The 26,893-nt window shown below is 41.6% G+C and overlaps 1 protein-coding gene across 5 annotated transcripts in view; it reads left to right on the top strand.

The window, feature by feature from the left end:
* Reln (reelin) overlaps nucleotides 1–26,893 on the top strand; it is a 441,277-nt gene that overhangs the window by 168,125 nt on the left and 246,259 nt on the right. For all 5 annotated transcript variants that reach the window (XM_026784681.1, XM_026784680.1, XM_013350437.2 and 2 more), the window contains exon 4: nucleotides 20,588–20,658. In XM_026784681.1, coding sequence (XP_026640482.1) covers nucleotides 20,588–20,658 — 71 coding nt within the window. The remainder of the gene's footprint in view (nucleotides 1–20,587; nucleotides 20,659–26,893) is intronic.

The raw sequence follows: 26,893 nt of genomic DNA, 5'->3' as shown, positions 1-26,893 counted from the left end.
TAGGCCCGAGCAGCTTCTTTATTCGTTAGCCAAAAAGCAGCACATATACAGAAGGACTTCCCACACCAGGCTGCTAAAGGCCAAAAAACTGCTGTTCCTCTTTGTATTTGGGGTGATTTGTATTGACCTTTCTGGTGCCATTCATGACTGCATCAAGCATGCTGTCACAAGAATCCACTCATCTAGCCCTCATATTAATTAGTCAACCCCTTCTACATGGGAACAAATTGTTAAGTTTAAAGGCATCACTTACTCCAGTTCTAGGGGACCTAATGCCCTCTTCTGACCTCAGAGGGCACCAGGTACACATGCCATATATATGCATACATATAGGCAAAGCACCCATGCACATATACATACATATAGGCACAACACTCATGCATACAAATAAGTGTAAACAAACAAACAAACAGTACTGCCCTCTAGTTGCTCTCAGAGCAAGAGCAGCTAAGGAAGAGCAGAAGGCAGAACTGTTAAGAGATTTGTGGGATTTATGGAGCAGGGGCTGAACATTGCTATACGAAGCTGCGCAGTCAGAGATGCTGTCACAGGGCGGTACCCTGGCCGTGAGCTGAGAAGGCTGAAGAGCCAAACCCTGGCTGACCGAGGGCTAGAATCACAGAGCTAGTAGAACCCCCAGACAAAGACTTCAATCTGCGACTTATTAGCATAATTAATGATTGGTTGTTTTCTCTCTCAAATGAAAATGAGTTTGCGAGATCGCGTAATTGAAGGCCGTAATTGAAGGCACTAATTACACAAAGCTTTGCAGGCCTGCCCCAGGCAGAACTGGGTGTCTTTCCACTTTGATTTGTAGCCTCCTTGCTTGGCAGCACTGCTGTCTCTTTATAACCACAGTCTAGGCCTCCAGATGCCCAGATTTTCATGCTGCCCTTATCATTCCCTTGCAGAAGAAAAGGGTCAGGGTAATGAATGAGTTCACAGCAGGGTTGGGTGATAATTTAATAAAATTCATGGCCTGGAAACTTTTGTATTTACAAAAGGGATTTCACTAAATATGGTATGATATTTTGGCCTGGAAACCGATGTGGAGAGCCATTATCAGAAAAGCTGGCAATGTTGGAATGATGATTTTGTGTGTGTGTGTGTGTTAAATGAACCATTGTTATGCTTGTGTTAATATTATCATCTGAATGAATCATATATGAGACTCCTTGTATGGTCTTGGTAACTTCTACACATCTGAAAGCATCTAAAAATAAAACATTTAATGCATAGATTGGATCTTATAAAGACGCCAAATGATGTTCAGAAACAATTATGAAATTTGAAACATAGAAAACATACTATAGAAGGTAAGGCCATTTCTCCAGCTTTTCAGCCATTTACTTGCTAAATACTCTTGGTTAGTAAATCATTAGCTACCTCATTCTTGAGATACAACATTCTTTGCATATTAGGCAGTATGTCTAAATTAAAGACATTACATCTTTTCTTTCCATTGTAGTGGTGGGAGAAGAAATCTTTGAATTAAAGTTGTAAAGTAAGAAACACACCATTGTCAAGATGCTTGAGTCTGAAATTCTGAATTAAGCAAACACTCACTGATAAGCTCGGAAGTGAGGGAGAAAAAAAACAGGGTCACTAACTTGCCACTATTTGAAACATCAAAAGAATAAAACTTACCTTGGTTTTAAATACTCTTCTAGGCTTTGTTCTTTATGTAATAGCAATCTGGTGGGCCATCAATATTCTTTCTGTGGCATAATTTAAAGCAATAAGTGCTTGAATACATCTATTAAGACCAGTATCCATAAGAATTTACTGTGTGTAACTCTAAGGGTGTTAAAATTAGGTGAGCATTGAGAGAAGTCACGATTTTCCTCTTTGAATAGATTGGCTAGTTGGCATCTTGTCAGATGAGACATAACAGAAGCTTGTTCTATTATTGATACAAATTGGTTGACTGGGCAGTTGCTACAGCAATAAGCCATAATGAACTACAGAAAATGAATGTGATTCTCTTAAGATTATACCAAAAAAATAGAATATTTACAGGAAGGCAGAGGGTGACCCGACAAGAGCTCAAGATATATCTTCTTTGTAGAAAGTAGTGGAAATAGTGTCTTCATTGGGATGCAGTGTGATGTGCTTATTCATGTGTGCATGGATGTGTTGGCGTGTGCATGTATGAAGGTGCACCAGTGTGTGTGTGTGTGTGTGTGTGTGTGTGTAGGGGCGAATTTCAGGATCTTCCTCCATCATACTCCTCATCATCTCCATCATCACCGTCATAATTTTCGTGGCTTTCATTTGAGACGGGGTCTCTCAGTGCGTCTGGAACTCAGCTACTAGCTGGCCAGTGAGTTCCAGGGACCTCTTTGCCTCTGCTGAGATTGCAGGCATGCATCGACATTCCTGACTTTTTACATGTGTGCCGGGAATCTGAACTCAGGCCGTCTTACTTGCACAGACTTTGAGCCGTCTTCCAGCTCCCAGGATTTTACTTAGGACCATACTGGCACCTGCTTTTGCTTATGGTAAAGGATTGGTTTTTGACTAAGGAGAAAAACCCCTAACAGGAGATAAACAGGTAATTTTTGTCAGAACAGGGTCCAGAAATGGAACCATGTGTGGGGATTCTGAGTGGGGTGAGAAAACAAGAGTCTTGTGGTCCTTAGCATCAGGAATTTGATGTTGTCTGTGAACAGTTTCTGTTAGCATACCTGATACCTTGTAGTAAAAGACTTTAGAAATCACTTAATACCCTAGGGTGAGCAGGGACAGCTCCCTACAGCAAGGGGTTTGCTGGGTCTCTATTGGTATGGCTAATTTTGACAAGTTGCTCTTATAACAGCCTGTAAATAATACCTCTCCCCAAAACACTATAAAATACATCGTTTCAGGAATTCTTAGGCTTGCCAGAGAATCACGCTTCATTAAAAAGCTGTTCTTGAGCTAGTAAGGTGGCTCAGCCTGGCACTTGTGCCAGACCTAACAACCTGAGTTCCATCCCCACAACCCACATGGTGGATTGCAGCAAGTGTTCTTCTGACCTTCGCACACATGTTATGACATACGTTTACCTCTCTGGCCCTCCCCCTGCTACACAGGCAAATAAATAAATGTAAAAAGTATTAAATTAGATGTGCATGGAATTCGCATCTACCAAAGAAAGTGAAAATTTGAAATAAATGGGACCACGAAAACCTGCTGTAATCTTTGGTTAGGGAAAGCAGTAAGACCACCAGCTAGTTGGGAGTAATGATTGCTACAAGAATGTAAGATGTTACTCCAGGTCCAGGACAGTATACTCCTGACTCAGGATAAATATATAGTACTTCACTTCTTAGGATATAGATGTCAAAACGTATAACAATTTTGAAAACAGTATGCTTAGTGTAGATACTGTAATTTTGGTATGGGTTGAGTCCTTCGAAACAGTAATTTTCTGGCTGTGCTGTACGGAGTATCAAGTACGCCAGATCTCATTGAAATTGCACCTGTTCGAATATATCTCTAGAATCACTAGTCTAGTTTAGTATGAAGATATATTATTAAAACATGAAAAAGCACTTTTGTCTAGCAGCTCTTGACTTCCCTCACCCACAATGACCATCACTCTGTTCAAAGCTTTCCCTGCAAATGCATGTGGCCTAGCATTGCCCTTAAGGAATTTCACATTTTCTACCAGGAGCAACTGTCTGTTTTGCATTTGGTTATTACCTTTGTTAGTGTTTCTATTGCCGCGATGAAACACCATGGCCAAAAATCAAATTGGGGAGAAAAAGATTTATTTGTCTTATACTTTCTTTATTGAAGGACGTCAGGACAGGAACTCAAACAGGGCAGGATCCTGGAGACAGGAGCTGATGCAGAGGCCATGGAGGGGTGCTGCTTACTGGCTTACCTCACATGGCTTGTGCAGCCTGATTTCTTATAGAACCCAGGTCCACCAGCCCAGAGGTGGTAACCACCCACCATAGGCAGCGCCTTCTCCCATTGATCACTAAGGCCTTACAGCTGGATCTCATGGAAGCATTTCCTCAACTGAGGATCCCTCCTCTCTGATGGCTCTCCATGGTCTCAAGTTGACACAAACCAACCAGTATAGTCACTAACCGATCTTACCAGACTTGTACTAAGACTCCGTCTGTTCCAAAATCAGGCGGGCCTGGGACAGAGCCTGCGATGTCCTCTCCACCCTACCAACATGGCAGCCCTGCAGCTTGCTTGAAACAGTGAGGAGCCTGACTTTATTCTCCTTCTATGTGGTTCTAAGAAAGTGTATTTGTGGGAGAGATACAGACAAAAACAAAAAAATCAGCCCTCATCCAGAAAAACATCTTAAGCATCTCTTGGTTAATTCAGTGTTACAATGTATCAAAACAATACATTCCACTGCTGTGGGTTGTCCTTGGAAGAGTTGTGGTCTTGCCTGAGCAGGGATAAAGTTCTTCTCTCTTATGCCGACTACATTAAGGGGACTTTCAATTCATCATTACATCAATAATTTAAGATGTTTTCTTTCATCTAAATGTGTCCTGAGGCAGGTACGAGACAACTCATATATTGTAAAAAAGAGAGTTCTTTATTCCAGTACTCAAAGTTCCTTATGATCTGCAGAAATTAAACTTTAGTTTAATTGAAATTTGGTTGTAATTTGAGGTTTTATAGCTTCCTTGGGCCACCTGCTGCAAATTTTAATGAACCCTTGAAGGATTGCAGCATTTGCAAATACCAATTTAGCTCTGTTCTCCGGTGTTACAGACATGAAAACACTTCTTTTTGTTTAATGTTGACCTCACAAAGTTGCAGAGGAGGCCGCTTGTAGGTTCCCGGCTGCTCAGCCCCGAAATAGTCACACAGAAACAATATTACTTAAATCATTAAGTAATATTAGCTCTAGCTTCTTATTGGCTAACTCTTACATATTAATTTAACCCATTTCTATTAATCTGTGTATCGCCACATGGCTGTGGCTTACTGGCTAAAGTTCTGGCATCTGTCTCCAGCGGGGCTACATGGCTTCTTCCTAATTCCTTCCTTCTTTCTCCCAGCATTCAGCCTAGCTTTCCTCGCCTACCTCTATTCCCTGCACAGGCCCAAGGCAGTTTCTTTATTAACCAATGGTATTCACAGCATACAGAGGGGACTCCCACATCAATCCCCCGAAATACCTGTCCATCTTGCAGAATGTTTCTATTTTGATTTTTTTTTATCCATTAGTGTGTCTATCACGTACACACCGGAGGAGCATGGTGCACTTGGTGGCTCCTGAGCACAAACAGCTGGAGGAGGACTGAGCCTGAAGTTGGTGGCCATCAATCCCTAGTGATCCTCCTGTTGCCACTGTCCCCTCCCGAGGGCTGGTTTTAGGCATGTGTGCAGCCATACCTGGATATGTATGCCCAGGTTCTCACACACGAACAGCAGATAGGCTTGTCTGCTGAGCTCTGGGTTTCACTTTTAATAACAACTTCATTTAGATACAATTAACATATCACAGTGTCAACTTCTTAAATGATTAAGTTGTTTTGACCATAACCACAGAACTATGTAGCCTTTATTAAAAATGTCAAAAGACCTTTTCTCACCGCAAATGATGTCTTGTACACATTAACGGTCAGCTTCTCCTTCTCGCTCCGCGTTTGCTGGAGCCGCTAGCTGACCTCCTGTCTGCGCATGTGCCTACGCTGGACATTTCATGTAAATGGAATCCCACAACGTATAGCCTTTTATAACTGACGTTTTCGTTCAACTTTATACTTCAACATTGTAAGATGAAAATTGAGTACTTCATTTCTAGTTATGGTTGAATAATATTCCATTTCATGGACATGCCGTATTTTACTTAACCATTCATCTGTTGGTGCACATTTGATTTTATTTTTGTCAACTATTCGTGACGCTCCTCAAAACGTGTGTGCGTGCACACATTTTTTGCCTGAACATGACAATTTTCAGTTGTTATGTGCATGTATGTGTCCCTAAATGCGTGTATATGAGCATGTGGAGGCCAGGGGTTAATGATGGGTACCACCCTTTATCACTGCCTGCCTTACATTTTAAGACAGACTCCACCTCTCACCTTGAAGTTCACCCCTTAGGAAAGACCAGCTGGCCAACAGAAAGCCCCTGGGATTCATGGGTCTCTATGACCCAACCTTCAGGCTGTATATGTACACAGCCGTGTTTGGCCTTTATGTGGGCACTGTGGACCCGCACTCAGGTTAAAAAGCAGGATTTATTTTGGTTTAGAGCTTGAGTATACTGTCTTTTGTGGTAGAGAAGGCATGGTGGCAGAAACGTCAGCCAGCTAGGTTTATCTTGACTTAGAGTTTGAGAGTACTATCCTATGTGGTAGAGAAGGCATGGTGGCAGGCCATGGACCAGTTGGTCACATTGCACCTGGACAGGAAGCAGGGAGGATGGATTACGACCCCAGTTTGCCTTCTGTCTTCTTCCCTTTGTGTTCACTCCGGGACTCCAGTGTCTAAGACTGGTTTCGCAAAATGCACTGCAAAGAATTTATCCTTCTATTATCTAGCAGATGTCACTGAATGTGTAAAATTCGTTATTCATCCATAGTATTTTAGAATTCACCAGTGAAGTGATCTGGACTTAAGATTTCCTTGTGAAAGTTGTGAGCTTTTGCTGAGCATATGAACCTGTTTGGGTATGCATGTGCACTGTAGTACATGGAAAGACTGCTTACATACAGAAGCACATTTCTCTGCCATAAAAATATTTTTATTAATTACTTGAGAATGCCATACATGCATATAATGTATTTGATCATATTTACCCCTGAGTCCTCCCCACAACTCCTCCAGAAACTTCCTCTATCTTGACTCCCTCAAAACTTCATGACCACTTTTCCTCCTATTGGAGCAATACCCTTAGCGAAAACTGACTTTCCTTCCCTCAACCTATCAACTATGGCTCATTAGCCCATGATGGAATGTACATTGAATTGACCTGCAGTTTCGAGTGGACAGTTGTGAGATCATGAGTCAGCTGTGCTTTCAAGTCCAGAAGACACTGACACTGAGTTTGGATGTGTGGATGGAAGCCCAGAAGACACTAATGTTGAACGTGTGTGTATGTACACACAGACATTGAGTGTGTGTATGTAGACAATGACATTGAGCATGTGTATGTACACACAGACATTGAGTGTTGTATGTAGACAGACATTGAGCATGCGTATGTAGACACAGACATTGAGTGTGCGTATGTAGACAATGACATTGAGCATGTTATGTAGACACAGACATTGAGCGTGTGTATGTAGACACAGATATTGAGTGTATGTGTGTGTAGACAGACATTGAGTGTATGTATGTAGACACAGACATTGAGTGTGAGTATGTAGACACTGACATTGAGTGTGTGTGTGGAGACAGACATTGAGTATGTGTATGTCTACACAGACATTGAGTGTGTATGTGGACACAGACATTGAGCATGCATATATAGACAGAGACATTGAATGTGTGTATGTAGACACAGACATTGAGTGTTTATGTAGACACTGACATTGAGTGTGTGTGTGTAGACACAGACATTGAGTGTGTGTGTGTACACACACTGACATTGAGTGTGTGTGTGTAGACACAGACATTGAGTGTGTGTATATAGACACAGACATTGAGTGTTTGTGTATGTGTATAGACATAGACATTGAGTGTGTGTATGTAGACACTGACATTGAGTGTGTGTATATAGACACAGACATTGAGTATATGTATGTGTGTGTAGACACAGACATTGAATGTGTGTATGTAGACACTGACATTGAGTGTGTGTATGCAGACACAGACATTGAGTGTGTGTGTAGACACAGATATTTAGTGTGTGTGTATAGACATAGACATTGAGTGTGTGTATGTAGTCACAGACATTGAGTGTGTGTATGTAGACACAGATATTGAGTATGTATATGTGTGTGTAGACACAGACATTGAGTGTGCGTGTAGACACAGACATTGAGTGTGTGTATGTAGACACTGACATTGAGTGTGTGTATATAGACACAGACATTGAGTATGTGTATATGTGTGTAGACACAGACATTGAGTGTGTGTATATAGACACAGACATTGAGTGTGTATGTAGACACTGACATTGAGTGTGTGTGTGTACACAGACATTGAGTGTGTGTATGTAGACACAGACATTGAGTGTGTGTATGTAGACACTGACATTGAGTGTGTGTGTAGACACAGACATTGAGTGTGTGTATGTAGATACAGACATTGTGTGTGTAGACACTGAGATTGAGTGTGTGTATGTAGACACAGACATTCAGCATGTGTTGTACAGAGGCTGGAACTTGACTTTGGTGTCTTCCTCAATCATTTTCTACTCTTGTTTTTGTGAGGGGATCTCTTGATGAGCCTGAATCTCACTGATTAGCTGCCCATGGGGATTTACCTGTCTCTGTGCCCCATAGCTGGGGCTCAGACATACACCACCATGCCCAGATTTTATGTGGGAGCTGGAGACACAAACCTAATTCCTCATGTTGGCAAGCACTGTGCTGACTGAAACACCTTCCAAGCCCTTATTTATCATTTTAAAAGATTAAATTACAAAATCAATCTCTTTTACTTACAGAACTACTTACATTTTTAACTTCTTGGGTAAATTTAAGTGCTCTACATCTTTCTAGGGAAGATCTATACTCCATCATAGCTGTTTGATTTTCTGTAATGTGACTTTATGCTCTCTTGTATGCCTTATTTCTTTAGAGTTAGTAATAATGCCCTAGTTCCTTTCTTCCTTGTAACTACCACACCATTCTGAGATACATAATAAATTTGAATTCACTGCAAAGTCAAGAGGTGTATTGTTTGTATCTTCTTCCTTTTTGAACAAGGCTTCATTTTGTTGGCGTTTTTGGACCAGTGATGGCTTCACTATCTCTACTCTGGGGTTGTTTTTCTTGGTGTACTTCTCTGTCACCTCCTGTGAGAATGTACATGTGAGATGTTTTGTTCCTTCCCTCCAGGTGACAGCTGTGCTAGGGCTACATTTTTAAATGAAAGTGCTATTTTCTGTGAAGTGCGCTGGCCTCGTGTGTGGCAGATGGCACACGTGAGAACATTTCAGTTGATTTGGGAAGATGCTCTTTTCTTTTCCTGGAAGTTTTGGGATCTTATGTTTGTCCCTGTTGGCTTTCAGCTTTTGATGATTTTGTAATGAACAGGATGTGTCTGCCTTACTTTCCATGCCAGATTCTTCCTTACCATCTCCCTCCTCTTGGTCCCAGGTCTCAGTTCCAGCCCTCTCTGCTTAGTGTTTCTTGAAACTGTAGCTCAAGGTTGTCATAGTTTCCTAGCATTCATTTCATTCCGCTCATGCAAACTCTTCATTTATGTCTCTTCTTAGATTGTCATAATTACACCCTGACATACCTAGTCAGCCTGTATTTATCAACTAAAAATAAGTATGATATTCATATTTGAAAGTTTCACTGAGTATTTGCATACTGTTTTTATAGGATCAAGTCAGAAACCATGAGAGAACAGTCTCCAATCCATGGTTATTCTATTCACAAAACTGATTTTATGAGAAAAACCTGTCAATCCTTTATGGATACTTTAGAAAAGCAATATTACAGATACTAAGCAATAATATAGAATCCCATAAATAAATATTTAAAATAAATTCAAATTTCCACAAAGCACTCATACACCAAAATAAATTCCAACTGGACCGAAAAAAACCTTCTAAAATAAAATGTTTGCAAATATGTATTTAACTGAGGTGAGAATGAGAAAGTACATCTAAGCCTGAAAATCTCTTGGTATATTAAGAGGGAATTGAAACATTTTATTACATGAAAACAAAACATTTTTCTTTTTCAGATTTTAAATTTGTTTATATCCCATTGGTCATGTGTGTTTCTGTGTGGCGTTTGTGATATAGATACACTTATGCCATACTATACCTGTGGAAGTCAGAGGGCGACATATCAATTTATCCGCTCCCTCTCCCATGTGGGGTCCAGAGTTAAACTCAGGTCACTGGGCTTTGAGGAAAGTGTCTTTACTTGCTGAATCATCTCCCCTATCCCTCAGACTTTTCTTTAAAAAAATCAAAGTATAATGACAGCAAAAGACTAAGAATAAACTTGATTAGAAATATCAACTACAAATATAACAGTGGGCTAATAACCTAAGCCCTTAAGGAATTCTTGTAAGTGTGGTAGGAAAGCAAGAGAATCTATGGTTTGAGTAAGGACATGGACAGTTTGCAAAGGTGAACAATATCGCCAGAAGCTCACAAAATATCTCCACTAATAACCAGGAGGTTAGAAATGAGAAGCAACAGTGCCCCTTGACTGAAAAGCAATGGATTGGTGGATTGCTAATATTCAGTTCTGGCTGGAGAGAAGGCTCGCTAATGAAGAGCACTTGGTGCTCCTCCAGAGGACTGGAGTTAGGATCCTGACACCCACGCTGGGCAGCTCACAACCACTTATTCCAGCTCCCAAGAATCCAGTACCCCTCGTGGTCTTCATGGACGCCTGCAGACACTCGCACAGATACACGCACATACCCTCAAATAAAAATAATCTGGTTTTTCAAACGAGAGAGAATGGTCTACTTTTCCTTGATAAAACAGGCTATTACATGAACTGTGACTCAGAGTTGAGTTGGCTTGGGTGACTGCGGTGAAATCTTTAAGTTGGGTAGCGTGTACAGATTTGGTTCCTAGAAGGACTTCTTGTAACGCTGCCTCTCCCCACGTAGGCACCTATGCCTTGTGCCACCCAGAGCTTTGCCATCTCTCACTCTCCTTTTTCACTGTCCTGTTTTAATAATATTTGAATTTTACAATTGTACATATATGGGCTATAAACTGATTATATAGCCAATGCATAAACATGTGGAATAATTAAAGCAAGCAAGTTAAGAGATTTATCACTTTATCACCTAAATGCTAGCCCTTCTCTATGGTAAGCACATTTGAAACCTCTTTTCTTAGCAGTTTTGTAAAGCTGATTGACTCGCTCACCGTGCTAGGCGGTGGTTTTGTTTTTAGCGTTATCCCCTTCCCTGAGTCTGGTTATGCCCATTACCTCCAGCCTGGAGTCTGCATCCACCATCCTGATTTGCTCTTTGTGCATCTATATCGGTTTTACAAATGTGGTAACAGAAACTCTCTGTGCTTTCTTTATTTCACTTTCCAGAAACTTCTCCACTTCCATTCCTCTTATCACAAGTGGCAGGATGTCCTTCTATAAGGCTGAAGCGCATCCTATCCTGTGTACGTGTGTATCACATGTTCTATATTCTATCTTTAGTCTCAGAACATTTAAATTCTCCTTTGTGGTTAGGGCCTGTGAACATGAGGAAACAGGCATCTCTTCAACAAACTGATTTCAGGTGTTCTGAGTTAAACTGCAGCGGTGGGATAGCTGGATCACAGGGTAGTTTATACTTAACTTACCTTTCAACCAGCTCCCTTCTGTTGTGTGTGACTGCTGTGATGTTATATCCCTTCTCTGCTAACAGGCATGAAGTGCCATTTTATTGTGGGTTGTTTTGTCTTTGTTTTGTTTTGATTTTTCGAGACAGGATTTCTCTGTATAGCTTTTGAAGCCTGCCCCGGAACTTGCTCTGTAGACCATGCTGGCCTTGAACTCACAGAGATTTGCCTGCCTCTGCCTCCCAAATACTAGGACAAAAGGCATGTGCCACCACTGCCCAGGTATTGTGGTTTTATCTAACAGGCATGAGTGGTTTTCATTTGCATTTCCTCAGTGATTGTTGATGGGCTCCTATTGGAAAACAACTGCCTAGGAAAATATCCATACAGATTCAGCTTCCAGGGCATGAAGAGGCCAACACAGTTATACTCCAGCATAGGAAGGCCGCATCTCAAGTGGGTAGCGGAACTTGCCAGCATCTTCTGTTCTATTACTTTAATGTTCATGAAAGAAACAAGGCTAAAGGGCCATAGGGGCTCACATCAAAGTGTGGTGAGCGAATGACCCCAGACAATGTGTAGTGGGATTGAAGTCCCTGTCTCTAGTCCCTAAGAGGGCCCTGCTTGAGGCTTTGAGGTTGAAGCCTAAATTGTAATGGAGGCCTCAATATGTTGGAGATGGCAGACCATGACACAATCCGTGAAGAAGGCTACAGGCACAGGGTGGACCCACTCCGGAAATGGCTCTGTTTGCTACCAGGGGCAGCACCCAAAGAGTCCGAAACTGTCTGCTGTGAGTCTATCACAAGTCCTCATGTCAGACATGTTATTGTAGGGTTGTTTTCCTTGCAGGGCCTCAGTTTTGCTTTGCTTTCTTCTTTATGCCTTTATTCCTTCCTTTTGGTAGGGATTGTTTATTGTAGGATCTTCTAGAGACTCCAGCTAAAGAGATTGTCTTGAGTCTCAGAACTGACGTTAGACCTTTTGACATTGTCCAGGCTGGTAAAGACCAGAGGGGACATTCAAGATGGACTAATGAATTTTGCATTCTGAGTTGAAAATGAGGCCTGAGGGGAAGGGGGCGTGAGTGATGTCGTGACTTAAAATGATGGGCTGGAGTGTCAAGTTGAGTTGTAGTGTTTAATCTTCGTTGTTAACTTGCCTGGATTGGAAATCACCATGGGAACACGCCTCTTGGCATGCCTGTGAGAACATTTCCAAAATGTTTAACTGCAGAGGAAAGCCCATACGCTATGGCAGGATCTCTGTCCAGAATTCAGTGTTCTAATTCGCGATGACTAACAAGGGTAGAAATTGCTTCTTTATTAGAAATTCCATTGGCTTTGGCTTTGTCATAAAACATTTAACACCTTTGACTCTTTTAATATCCAAAATGGATTTGTTGTGTTTAATTTTGTTTTAAATTCTCCTTCAACTTAGTACCTGTATTTTCTAAAAATAACCAGTTAGAATATCATTACCATAATTCCTTATAGTTTTAGTGAAATTTTCACATGATTGATTCGCCCTGAAAAATAAGAGGTGTGCGGGTTTTTCAATGCTGCATCACAAAGCAAACATTTGGGTAAGGTCAACGTAACTCTTGACCGGTGGTGCAAATCCATCGTCTCTCTACAAATCTGCGGTTTAAACTTTAGAAACTGCCCAGCTAGGGCTGCAGGTACAGCTCAGGTGTGGTGTAGACTCGTCTAGTATTAACACAGCTCTGCGTTCCATCTCCAGTGCTGCGTGAAACTATGGTGACAGGTGTTTGTTATCCCGGCAGTTTCCAGGTGCAGGCAAGAGGGCCAGGAGTTCAAGGCCATCCTCAGCTAGGTAACCAGTTTGCATCTGGACTGGAATACATGGGATACTGTCTGTTTATCTTGTAGATTAAGAAAAGGAGACTATCAGAGTTGTTTTGATTCGCATTTCTGTGATGACGAAGGATATTGAACATTTCCTCAAGTGTCTTTCAGCCATTTTACATTCCTTAGAGTTGAGAGTTCTCTGTTTAGGTCTGTACTCCATTTTTTTACCGGATTTTTTGTTCTTTTGATGACCAATTCTTGAGTTCTTTATATGTTTTAGAGATCAGACCCCTGTCTGATGTGGATTTCATCTTACACCTATATAGAGTGGCCAAGATCAAAAACACTGATTACAACTTATGCTGGAGAGGTTGTGGGGAAAAGGGAACATTCCTGCATTGCTGGTGGGAATGCAAGCTGGTACAGCCCCTTTGGATGTCAGTGTAGCGATTTCTCAGAAAATTAGGAAACAACCTTCCTCAAGATGTGTATATATACCACTTTTGGGTATATATCCAAAGGATACTCAATCATGCCACAAGGACATGTGCTCAACTATGCTCATAGCAGCATTGTTTGTCATAGCCAGAACTTGGAAAGAACCTAAATGCCCTTCAACCAAAGAATGGATAAGGAAAATGTAGTACATTTACACAATGGAGTACTACACAGCATAAAAAATAACGACATCTTGAATTATGCAGGAAAATAGATGAAGCTAGAAAACATCATTTTGAGTGAGGTAACCCAGACACAGAAAGACAACCATCACATGTACTCACTCATAAGTAGTTTTTAAACATAAAGCAAAGAAAACCAGCCTACAAACCACAATCCCTGAGAACCTAGACAACAATGAAGACTCTAAGAGAGACTTAAATAGATCTAATCTACATGGGAAATAGAGAAAGACAAGATCTCCTGAGTAAATTGGGGCCATGGGGAACTTGGGAGAGAGTAGAAGGGGAGGGAAGAGGAAGGAAGGGGAGTTGAAGAAAATATATAGCTCAATAAAAACAATTTCTTTAAAAAGAGGGTAACTTTATATAGCTGATCAATGACTCTCCTTTCCAGCTGTGAAGGGACAGTCATTGTAGGTCCTCAGACCTCCTAGGTGTGACAGCAGAGAAAGGGGAGGAAGGAGCCGCCATTGTCCTCAGGGTTGAGACGAAACAGCAGGCGTTGTCCTTCATGTTCATGTGAGCAAGTTGGTTCATTCCATATATATAAACAACCCTTCGCAAATATGACTTATTTCATAAATAAAAAACAGTCATATTAAACCTCTTTTCATTCCTTCTTTGGTAATTATTGTCTGTTAATAATACACATAGAGAGCAAACTTTGAACTGAAAAATATAGTTTTCTTCTATGTTCAAGTCTTTGTGACTGGCTTCTTGGGGGTGGGTACTTTTTGTAAATTAGTGATTCTTTCTCTCCAGAAGTTTGACCTCTTTTGAGAGACTTCAGTGTCTGAAGAGTGACTATTATCTTCAAGTGACAGTAGTGATTTTGAGTTGTCTCTCTCCTCACGTGGGGAGTGTGAAAGCTGGATGCTTAAAGCAGCTTCTCCAGCATCTTATAGCACATCCTTGGCAGCGTGTGATGTTGAAAGCTGGGCCTTCTCAGCGCAGCCAGAGCCTCAACTCTTGACCACAGCAAAGTGCACACATCCCATTCTCAAGTTCCTTGGCCAGCAGCTATTCTAGGAGTACAGTTGCCCGCACTTCTCAACTAACTGCATGAGCTATTTTTAAAATACTGAACGTGGTGATTACAATGAACCTCTTCATTTGGGGGGGGGGGTCTATAGAATTTGTCAAAATGAAAAAACTGAGCAGCCAAACATGATTTTAAAATTACTTACTTAATGGGACTCTTGTTGGCGGGCTTGCTTTAGAGATCTATGTGTCTTCCCGGAATGTAAGTACTCATTACAAACATTTTGAGAAAATTGGTCTATACTCCAGAAGGCTGAACAATAAGGATATTTTCTGATCTCTTCTGAAAAAAATTATAGAAAATTAAGTGCAAATAGTACCAACATAGTTATTAGCACCACAGATTTGATGAGCTTTCCTCCAAAAGGAACTATAAATTATATAAAATAGCAATTATGATACTGAATAAGGCTTGTCACTGTATCCCGTGGGTATCTACTCTTAAAAATATGGGAGATGTATTCCTAAAAATATATTGTGGGTTAAAAATGGAAGATCTGCCTCTCAGCGCTTTTTAATTCTTTTAACATTTCTTGAGTGTGTGTGTGCATGTATGTGCACATCCATATTATGATACATACATTTCCATGAATTATTTGAAATCATATTATCATATCATGAATAATTTTATAGATCTAAGCATGTTCTGAGTAGACCTGATATTACTGACTCCAGTGGCCTGTGGTGGGTAGAGGGGTCATCTCCTGGGATGAAGCGACAAAACGCGTGTTTGCCACCTGATTTTTCACTTATTACGGACCTTGGAACTCCTACTGTAAGGTGGAAGTTTCTGTGGGAAAGTGTCTCCCCAATGTCCTGAAGGTTTATGAGAAGGAAAGGCACCCATGATTATCACGAGTCTGCCTGTGGCTGAGAATGGAGAATAAGCAAGTGTTAATGATAGCATTGGTTTGTTTGTTGTCTTTGAGGCAAGCTCTCACTGTGTAGCCAAAGCTAGCCTTCAACTCCCTGTGTAGCCCAGGTTAGCCTGAACCTTGCAGCCCTTATATGCTCTGGCTTTCTGAGTGCTGGGGGTAGAGGTTTAGGATGCCATGCACGGAACTGGTATTTTAAAAGGCGAATTTCCTGTCGGTGCTGGGTGTGTCACCAAGATTCTAACTCAAACTAGAAAATAAGCCGGATTATCCCGAAGATTAAATTAAAAGTCCTAAAGGATTGGAGTAGAGCCCAAGCCAGAGCGGATGTGATATTAAAGTCAGACCCAAAAGCAGGCGCTCCCTCAGCAAGAGACAGAAAACCTCCACATTGTCATCTGAGTCAAAAGAAGATTCACCGCTCAGACTGCCCGGCCTCAGACTCTGACACCATCTCCAGTTTTGTGACATTTGTAATCACTAGTTCCATGTCTCAGAAAAAAAGAGAAGAAAGAGAAGAATTTTACAATCTTCACAGGGCTCTTGTCAGGATTGAGTTGATTTATGGAGAGCCCAACAACAGTGCTTAGCGGGTCTAAGCACTAATCTTAATTCTTAGTGGATGTTACAATAATAGCCGTGGTATACCAGCCCACTTAACAGTGGCTGTGGCTTTCGCTTTTCGGAAGTAAAGAACTTGGGATAATTACACGGCATGCAATGTTCCTCGAGGCGGTTTTTCATTACTGAGCCATTTCCTAGACCACAGTAGCTAATGAGAACTTTAGTTCTAGAACTAACTAGTCCTGGGACTCCAGTTGGATGGATCAGTGCCCTGAGAACTCCCTGCTCCCTCCCGCCGCTCCCAGGGAGACTCCTGCAGGAACTCCAAAGGAACTGAAAACCACAGACCTGAAGTCGGGTCCCATCTGCCCAGGACAGACTGTGTGACCTGCAATAAGCCTTCTGGTTCCCTCTTAATGTGCTGTTGAGAGCTAGACTAGACTGATGGCTTTCAGAATGCCTCAGGAAGATATAGGGAACACACCACACAGGGTACGTCAAATGAAGGCTAATTCTTCGAACACAGTTTGAAGTTCAGATTTTCTGTCTTGGAATTCCATATGCATTTACTGAACGGGAATCACTGCTAAATGAGTTTTGGCTTTGTTGGGGTAAATACCCAGGAGAGATACAGCCGGCTCATATGTTAGGTCTGCTTTAAGTTCTCTGAGAAATGTCTGCACTGACTGCCATAGAAACTGGACTGGTTAACATCCCCCCAAGTAGTGTCCACACCACAGCCTCCAGACCCTCACTGTATTTACCCTCGTGGACTGGGGCCACACGGAGTCACCATGTAGTTTTCACTTGCATGTCTCTGCCCAAGTGGTACTAAATGGTTTTTCATCTTTCTTGGCTAATTAGGTGTTTAAGAACTGTCCATCCATTTCATTAGCCCATTTGTTACCTGGGTTATTTAATTTGGGAAGGTGTGTGTGTGTGTGTGTGTGTGTGTGTGTGTGTGTGTGTGTGTGTATTCTTTATATCACAGAAATCATCGCACATCAATGTTTTATTCCCAGTTTGATCCATGAGGCATTATTCACAGTGGCTAATCTATGAAATCAACCCAGGTGTTCATCAACAGAAGAATAGCTAAGGAAAATACCATTCATAAACATAATGGAATTCTTGCCACACATAGAACAGAGTGAAGTTACAAGGTTTGCAGAAAAACAGGAATGATAGAAGATCCTCACTCTAAGTGAATTAAGTCAGTCTCAGAAAATAACAAATAATTCATCTTTTTTTCTTAATTTTGGGTCCCAGACTGTAGAAAAATAAAACCTTATATGTATAGGATGCATGAAAACAGAAGCAAAACTACCCAGTAAAACAAAGGAGACCAATGGGGATGAGGATGAGGAAGAGGAGGGAGAGAAGGGGCTAGGAGGAGTATACCTAAAGTGCCTTATATTCTTGTGTGGAAATTGCATTTGTAACCAATTTATTTTGTTTCATTTTATTTTTTATTTTACATCCCGGCAACAGTTTAACATAATTTAAAGACAAATTATATTTTTTTTAAAAAAAGCTTTAAGAAAAATAGAAGTTTTACCTAGATGAACTCAAAGATCCCTTCAGCTACTGTTCTGCTATATGTGCTGAGATGCTTATAAAATTGTTCAAACATTGAGCCAATATTGCGAAATAAACCTATGGGTAAAGTCACTGAATCCCAGCTCTGGAGTTGCTGAGTAGCTGAAAGAACAGTATGGAGTAACACGGCACGGAGCTTTTTCATACTTGAAATAGAGATAAGGGCCGCTTCTGTGACGGGTCTCTCACCTCAGCGCTTTGACACATCCTGTTTATGGAGAGCACACAGGGCCAGATGCTAGCTACCCATTCTCTGTCTCTGTCTCTGTCTCTGTCTCTGTCTCTCTCTCTCTCTCTCTCTCTGTGTGTGTGTGTGTGTGTGTGTGTGTGTGTGTGCGTGCTCGCATGTGTGTGATAAAATTGTGAATTTTTTTTTTATAAAGAGAAAAGTAATGATATGGCCATGTGTAATAATGTTGCCATGAGTTTACCTTATTCAGGTTATTCTAATTTCACAATATGGATAAAGTCTTCAGATTTTAGAACTCTTTGATTGTGGTTCAAATGCTATACACACTTGTTTCCAATTATAGACGGTTCCCTGTCAGTTACTCCAGTGTGGGCAATCTCCTTCATACACAGATACATGGCGGTCTCTGGTACTCGAGTAGATCAGGTCTCCACTGCTAAGAGAATTTCCAGTTTGCCCCTCTCCTCTCCTCCTCTCCAGTCTCTCCAAAGTGGTCTTTTCCTTCCTGCACCCTGAGCTTCACCTGTTCCCCTCCGGTTTCTCCAACTTTTTTTTAAATTGATTTTTATCGAGCTCTACATTTTTCTCTGCTCCCCTCCCTGCCTCTCCCCTTCCCCTTTCAGCCCTTCCCTTAGGTCTCCATGCTCCCAATTTACTCAGGAGATCTTGTCTTTTTCTACTTTCTACTTCCCATGTAGATTAGATCCATGTAAGCCTCTCTTAGTGTCCGCATTGTTGTCTGAGTTCTCTGGGCTTGTGGAACAAAGCCGTTCTCTTAAGCTCTGTATGCTATAACAGTCCTCTCGTTGGTTGGTGATTTCTGAAATATCCTTTTCACATGAAGTCTTTACAATTACGATGCAGCGTTGCCGTTAGAGGTAGATGGGAAACAGATCTCAGGAGCACTGGGTTCGATTGATTTGAAGAATGGGTGAGGGAAATAAAGTCACCCCTTTCTCTCTGGACAGAAAACCTCTACTGAAGAATAGGTCTGTAGGATATGTTTATAACTTGGAATGCCCGAATGTTTAGGCCTCACTTCAACTTTCTGAAAGTAAAGAAAACATGTGTGTCTATAAATATATACACACAGAGGAAGATGGCTTCTCCTTATAAATGATTAACACATAACAAGAACTGGACTCCTCTTGTAAGCGCCACACACGGCACGAGTTCTCGCCGGTTCCGTCTCCTGTCCACACCCATGACTGCCTCTATTCTGCCAGTGTGCGCATGTGTGTTAATTAAGATGCACTTTCCATAGTTGCACCGCTGTGGTGTGCTAGCGTGGAGCTGTATCACCTATTAACACTTCAGCATGGACTGTTCCATCTTGATTTTCAGAGAGTTGAAGCTTGATTAGTGACATTAGGGCACAGGGACGATTTTATGGAGAGCAGAGATCAGGAAGCCCCACAGCATGAAGTGAGGGGGTTCATCCACGTGGAGCCAGAGTCAGTGCTATTGGGGGGGATGTCAGGAGCACAAATTGAGATATTGACCAAAGGGTGTCCTACGGAGGAGTAATGAGAAGACCAAGTTTGCCCTCTCAGGAGCTACCCAGTGTGCTGTCTATAATCCACCTCAAGCAGATGTCGGCAGAATCACATTGTTTTTGTCCTGGGGTGATTTAATGTGAATATGTTTTTAGACAGTAAATGCAATTGTATGGCTTCTTTTCTAAAATCAAGTTTCTCGAGGAATCGTGAGTTTTTGTTCTAATTTCATTTTAAACAATCTATTTTTACCTCCAAACCATTCTTCTGAAGGAAAACAGTTCACATGTAGAGAACAAGTAATTCTTCCTTTAATAAGACATTTCCAATTATAGCCATGGGGTAGCAAATCTGCTGCAGGGTGCTGGGTTCTCTCAGTGTTCCATATGCTTATTTCTGATTAGAAGGAAGATGTGTGGCTCCTGTAAATGGGGGATTACACCCTGTGGGTGGGGGGGGGGAGTTGGATTTTATTCTGATTTTTTTAATTATAAAAGCTGTGAAGAGTCCTCACTTATGGAAAATATTCCTTCAAAATATTTTTTTGCCTTAATTCTCCATGCTATGGTGACCGTTATTTCAGAATTTAAAAATACTTGGAGAGGACCCGCCCCCCACACTGATAAGATACTCTACAAAATATTTTGTGTCGATGTATGGAGACCTTACTAAGTGTCCTTTCCATAATTCTTTCCATCCAGGCTCTGCCCACACGTGCTGTCTCCAAAATAAGCCTCCGATATTACAATGTCTTCATCAAGTCAGACCTGCAGATAACAGGGGACTAACCTTCATTTAAGCCTTCATTTTGTTTTTCACTTGCACTGTTGGTTTAAAAATGTCTCTGCAGATTTCAATTATTTTTAAGAACGTTTCAATATCAAGTTTATTACAGTATTAAAATTAACCTTCTCCTCCTCACTTTCAGGGCGACTGCGACGCACAGGGGCCAGGTGATTTTCAAAGATGCGCTAGCCCAGCAGTTGTGTGAGCAAGGAGGTAAGAACATCGTGGCCCTGTTCCTGTTGGTTCTGTCTGAGTTACTCACGGCAGGTCCTGCGTGTTGTGACTGGGCTGCCGTTTCAGTGGTGTTCCTTTATCACGATGCTTTAAAGTTGAATTATTGACCACCTCATATCCCTACTCATTATTCATTCACTCGTTATTGATAAATATTGACTTCTGAACATATTTACTGTCAGCAAACAAACCAAAAGAAAATGTATCCTATTTTCATAAAAATGTTCTCCTGAATCGCTTTTAGTTGTTGCAGAAGTGATAAATTTGATAGTAGTTATAAAATTGTACAGAATTAATCCCCTTTGATTTGCCACTTAAGTCTCTCATTATTACTTTACACTGTACTATCTATGGCCTTGATTCAATTGGTCTTATGAGTTGCTCACGTATCTAAATATTTAGATAGACATAATCTATTAATAATTTTACTTAAGTGGCATTTGATAAGTTGTTGCTGTCAAACTTCTAATTATTTGCTTACAGATTCTTCACTCAAAAAAATTCCCCTCCATAATTTCCAAAACCTATTGTCAGTATTGTTTGGTTAAATTGACTTTTCTTCTATGACTTTCAACAATGTAGATACTTTAAAAATATGCCTTAGTAGGCAAACTCAGGAACTCTATCATCATGTAAATATTTTCCATATTTTGAAAATATTTACTGAAAACAGAATACCATAAAAGCAGGGAGCATCAACATCATGCAAAATATATAATGTCAAAAAAGCTACATCCCTAAAATTTAAGTTCTCTTATGCTGTACGAAAGTGTAAGTCTATTATAATCAGGTTAGACTATTTAAAATTAAATAAAAAGCTAAGAATATTAATGGGAAAATTCTGAATGAATAAGGGCAAAACCTATCTTATATCATAGTATTGCGTGTGCACATAATTTACGTCTGGTCCCTACGGTGTTGTTAAAAACCGAGCCAGGACCTGAAGGACATCACTGAGCTCTGCAGCAGCACATAATCCACAGACATCACGTTGGTGCAGCCAAGATAAGGTGGGAGAGCGACGGCTTCCTGCTGCCAGGGAGGTAGCTGGTGCTAGAAACCCTGTGTTTATTTTGGTTCTTTCTACCTTTAATTAAAACATGATTTCTTCAAATAAAATAACATATTTTTGCATGTAATGGTTTTTTTATGCATAACACAAAGAATATCTAATATGTTTATGAAGGGAAGATATCCCCTTCCCTATATACCACAGCACAGGGCCTTCCATCTATAATATATCTTTAATTTATCGTTTCTAATTAAATTAAGCAATTAAAACAAAGCAGATTTTGTTTTGTGGCACTTGGAACCAGGAGAATTTCAGATTGCATTGTGAGCCAGAAATACCGAGAACGTAGAAGTATCTGGTGTCTGAGAACAGAATGCCGGCAGGTCATCAGCCTTGCTTCCTTTTTTCGGAAGACTGTCCTGCAGATGCTGCCCCAGCAGCTGCCTGGGGGCTGCCTGGACTCACAATCCCTCAGTTCTCATCCCCACCCCACTCGCCCTCCTTTCAGTCCTGCCTTAAAACTGCGTGAGGGAGCCTTAGTCTAGAAGTCCAGTGCTCCGTGTACCCCCAAATCATCCCTTTTTCCTTGACCAGATGCCCTTCTATGTCTTCTGTTCTGGCTGACTCAGTCTTCCAGATACTCATGCAAAAGGGGAGGGGGGGAGGGAAGGAGGAAGAGGGAGGGAGGGGGAGAGAGAGAGAGAGAGAGAGAGAGAGAGAGAGAGAGAGAGAGAGAGAAAGCAAGAATAAAGTTGTGGTGTTTCTGTCTCCATCCGTTGTGATCACACAGTGGCCTTGTCTGAAGCTGATGTCTGTGAGATTCTTTATGTCCCACAAGAGGACACCAAGGCCCAGCTGCTAGATGTCAGTATTCTTCTCTCTCAAGGCTGAGGAGAGAGAGGAAGCCAGCAAGCCATCATTTACTCTCGGGTTTCAGACTTTACAAGTCCTTTGCAGTCAGGGAACTGTAGTTGGAAGGATGGTGTGACCTTCCTGGTTGGAGGAGGCTCAGCAATCACCTGGGAAGGCTCCTGCTGAGCAAAGGCTCCAGCAAGGTCATTGGCCCAGATAACAAGTAGGAGCTCTTCAAGGGGAGAGTGTGAAGGGTTCTTTTCTTCTTAAGCTTGCCTGTGTTTTCTAAAAGTTTACAATGAAATCATATTAATTGAGTGATAAGAAAAGAACACAAATTCTCCCTGCCCCTAAATTATAACTGTGAGGTTTACCTTTTTGAAGAATGAGGGGCACATCTTCTGAGCAGGTGGACTGAATTATTTCTCAAGAACTGAAGAGAAATGCAGGTGCCTATGTCGCTCCTGTGCTTGACTGTCCTGACTCTTAACAAGGCCCGTCCCCGTGGGTCCTAATTACCTTCCGAGTGTCCATGTCTCTCACCTGGAAGCCTTTGGAAAGAGGAATCATGTCTCGGTTTCTTTTTCTTTAATACATAATATGCTTGTCTTAACGCATGCACTTAATAGATGACGAAGAACCAGTGTAAAGGATATCCTATGGGAAACTCACTACCTCTCCTGAGGAGCCTTTCCCGTGGACCACTGGCTGGCTATCACAAGACAGCACTCTGTATACTCTTGCAAACCGTATGTTCTGTCTACTAACAATCTGTTAGCTAGCACTGGGGAGATGGCTCAGTCACTAATGTGCCTGTCCTGTAAGCGTGAGGACCTCAGTTCAGATCTCAGCGCTCACATACTAAACCAGGCATGTCACACATCCGCAATTCCGGCCTTGTGGTGGCGGAGGACAGAGACAGGCAGTCTCCAGAGATAGCTGGTCAACCTAGCTGCATCGGTCAGCGCCAAGCTCAGAGAGAGAGAGACCCTGCCTCAAAAACCAGGAGAGAGTGATCAAAAAAGACATGTGCCACTGACTTCTGGCCACTATGCCCATGTGGACATACGTGCATGGACACATGCATGCAACGTATGTTACATGCATGTATACATACGTGAACACACACACATCACATTCATCATACATGCAAATAAATGTGAAAAATGTTCACAGATCTCCATTTTATCTCCAATGAATTTGCCTTAGATCACACCTTGGTATTTTTATTTTGTCTTATATTCAGAGGTTCTGGAAGTAACAGGAAACACTCTGCAGATGAGTTCTTCCAGTAGTCGTGGTCCAGACAACAGGCTGGAGTGTATCCTCATCTCTGCCCTGGAGAGGTTGCTGAGCTACCCCTGCTGTTGGGGGGATGTGTGTGTGTGTGTGTGTGTGTGTGTGTGTGTGTGTGTGTGTATGGGCTATATACTCACCATTGTTTAGAGTAGAAGGTGCCCATTTTCATTCACTGGCAATAAACAGAACATAAATATCTACCAGTCCTCTCCAAGATTATCGAGTGCCTACCGTGGGTACTGGCTTTGCTAGGGTAGGTCATGAGGTATGTCAAGGAACAGAGGAACAGGCAGGGGAAAGGATGGTCCCAGATCAGGAGGGTCTCAGGAAAAGGTAATACTGGAGCACAAACCCAAGGAGGAGCCAAGGAATTAGTATATGCCTGTCCAAGAGACTTCCCAAACTGTCACTAAGATTTTAAAGACAAAAAAATGGTAGTGAAGTGCTGTTTGGAGTGCTTCCATAAAGATGAAAATTTAGAATGGGCTAAAAACTCCAAAGGAAGTGGAGTAGACCAGTTCTCCCTAAGAATTATTATTGGACAATCAAGAAAGAGATGGAATCATAAAATAATATGAATTACATAAAATTCATACTTGCTACATAGCCCAGAATATCCTTAAGCTTGCCCGATCCCCCTGTCTCTACCGCCCAAGTGTGTGATTGCATTCTTATGCCACCACATCTACTTCCAAGAAGATTTTTATTTTAAAAAAATTAAATTTTGAAAATTCACATGAATTACATGAGCCTGAATAAAAACAGTCACCATTGCCAAAACCCTCTGAAAACTCAAGGAAAAAATTTATTCTTTATAGGATTATAAATCAAGCGTCCAGTGTGAAGTAGACGTGAGTAGGTCAGCATGGCCGCTGCTGGACCAGTTTTGCACACAAATCACGGCCAGAAATGGAGCAGGGAGAATCATGGTGTTATGTGTGCGTCCGCTGGCCTCTGGGCTTTTTGGCATACCTTCTTCAATCATGCACACTGATTATTTAGCAAGGCCAGTTGTCAGGTTCAGTGGTCTGACTACAGGCATACCCTGTGGTGCCCCCCAAAGGGTACATGCCATTTATAAACCGTGCAGGGACCCTCTGTGGTTGGCTTGATGGCAGCAGTTAAAAAAGAGAATGCTTCATATTGGAAGGAGAGTTCAGACTTAGATCTGATACAGAGAAACTCGAGTAGCTCTGCCTTCTGCTACCCTTGTAGGCTGTGAGGAAATGCTTGCTATGGGCATTGGGCTATGGTCATGGGCTCTATTGTTTCATCCAGACATCAAATCCTTTCATTGTTAAATCATTTGTGTTAAGGATTGTGAAAATGTCAACTGTGAGAGAGAAAGGATGTAGGCATTGAATAATCAAACCCGTAAAGTAAGCAGGGTATCAAACTTAGATGTGTTCCTCAAAAACTCCAAATGTACCTGTAGCACAGGTTCTAATAGGTCGTCATAATTAAAGTCTGGAGTCAGATATCAGGGGAAATGCTGAGAGATCAGAGAGATGAAGGAGCAAAACCTTAGAACTTGCGTCCGTGTGTACAAGGTCAGGGTCAGGTGTATTTCAGTGCCCAAGCTAATCATGGTGGTCAGCCCCATGCCCAGGGGTCAGTTCAGGCAATGCAATCAGTCAGTCAATCAGTGATATTTTAAGCATCATTTGTAGGTCATATCTACCAGAGTCTTCCCTTGACTATACCCTTGTTATTCAGTAGCTTAAATCAATAAGTATTTTTCCAAAAACCTTAAATGCAAAAAATCTTTATTAAACCAGTCTTCTTTGGCAGCATGAGTCAGAACTGTGGGTCACCTCACCTACTTTCGTTGCTGAGAGGGAAAGTAATTCACTGGAATGTTCCCCGAGTTAAAGATTTGCTTGTCAAAGACATCTGTTTCCCCGTGGCTGTTTTGTAGCTTGATTTTCAGTTTAGCAGCTACAACTTCTGTTGCTGGCATCCCCAGGCTTGTGATTTACACACAAAGAGGGCTGGATTGGAGGCTGGGGAAGCCATCCAGTAGCGTATCCTGCTTCAAGGTCTGAGAAAATACCCAGTAGAGAGAAGAACTGAGACCCTCCTGGGGCTCTGACAGATACAGTGTCCCTGAGTGATCCAAGACTGGCAAGATTAAGGGGAATAACAGAACTTGCTCATATGGTCACAGTAAAACTTCTTGCTCGTGTCCCTGGGTGGGTCCGGCTACTTTTTTACGTTCCCTGGAAAGGGTGTTTTAGATCTATGCTGTTTCTTTCAAGGTGATTGAACAGGGGTGTAAACAGCCTTCTCTGCAGTTCTGGGGGCTGTATACATTCCCACTTGACAGCTTTATCTGGTCTAAAAGTCAAAACACCAAGATTTATGCCGGAAAGGAACTTGACATTGGCTGCCTCTGAATGCCCGTAGAGCCAGCTTTCCACTCAAACTGCTATGTAATCTGCTTGACTCCCTCATATTTTAAAGGACAGAGCCTAGATTTGAGTATATATAATTACTTAGGAGAGAAATTGATGTCAACATACATCAATCACATTTTCGTTTTTCCTTGTGAAGTATTATTTCGTATGACTTGTTAATTTATTCTTATTCTGATATATCTATAAAAAATACACTTGAGCCTATAACAAGTGAATATAGTTTTTCATAAGTTTTTAGACACTGTAACGTATTCATATCAATTAGCATAAATTGTGCTCTGTCTTCGGTAGGCGTGTGTGGTGCTGTAACCAGACCAGAGGGAATTGTGTGACAATATGAGAGAGTCACGCCCTGTCCTAAGATGGTTTATAGTAGACAGATACTATTCCAAACCCACAACTGAAAAATCAAAATATGTATATAGAAAAACAGTCACTGGAAGGCTGTCTTCCAATCTCCTCGGAGGCCCTTGCTCAGCCTTTCTTTCTCTTACTTTTCAAAAGTCCCCTCCTTGGTGATGTTTAAAATGCCGAGGCCATTGTTCTTTGGGACAGGGATTTCACTGTTGCAAGCATCCCTCTGAGAGGGTTTCTCCTTCACACTCCAGCTTCTGTAAGGAACACTATGTGTCCT

The sequence above is a fragment of the Microtus ochrogaster genome, chromosome 26 (genome assembly GCF_000317375.1).
Source record: "Microtus ochrogaster isolate Prairie Vole_2 chromosome 26, MicOch1.0, whole genome shotgun sequence".
In the NCBI taxonomy this organism is placed as follows: Eukaryota; Metazoa; Chordata; class Mammalia; order Rodentia; family Cricetidae; genus Microtus; species Microtus ochrogaster.
The sequence above is the reverse complement of the archived record's forward strand: the minus strand, read 5'-3'. Positions and strand labels throughout refer to the sequence as shown.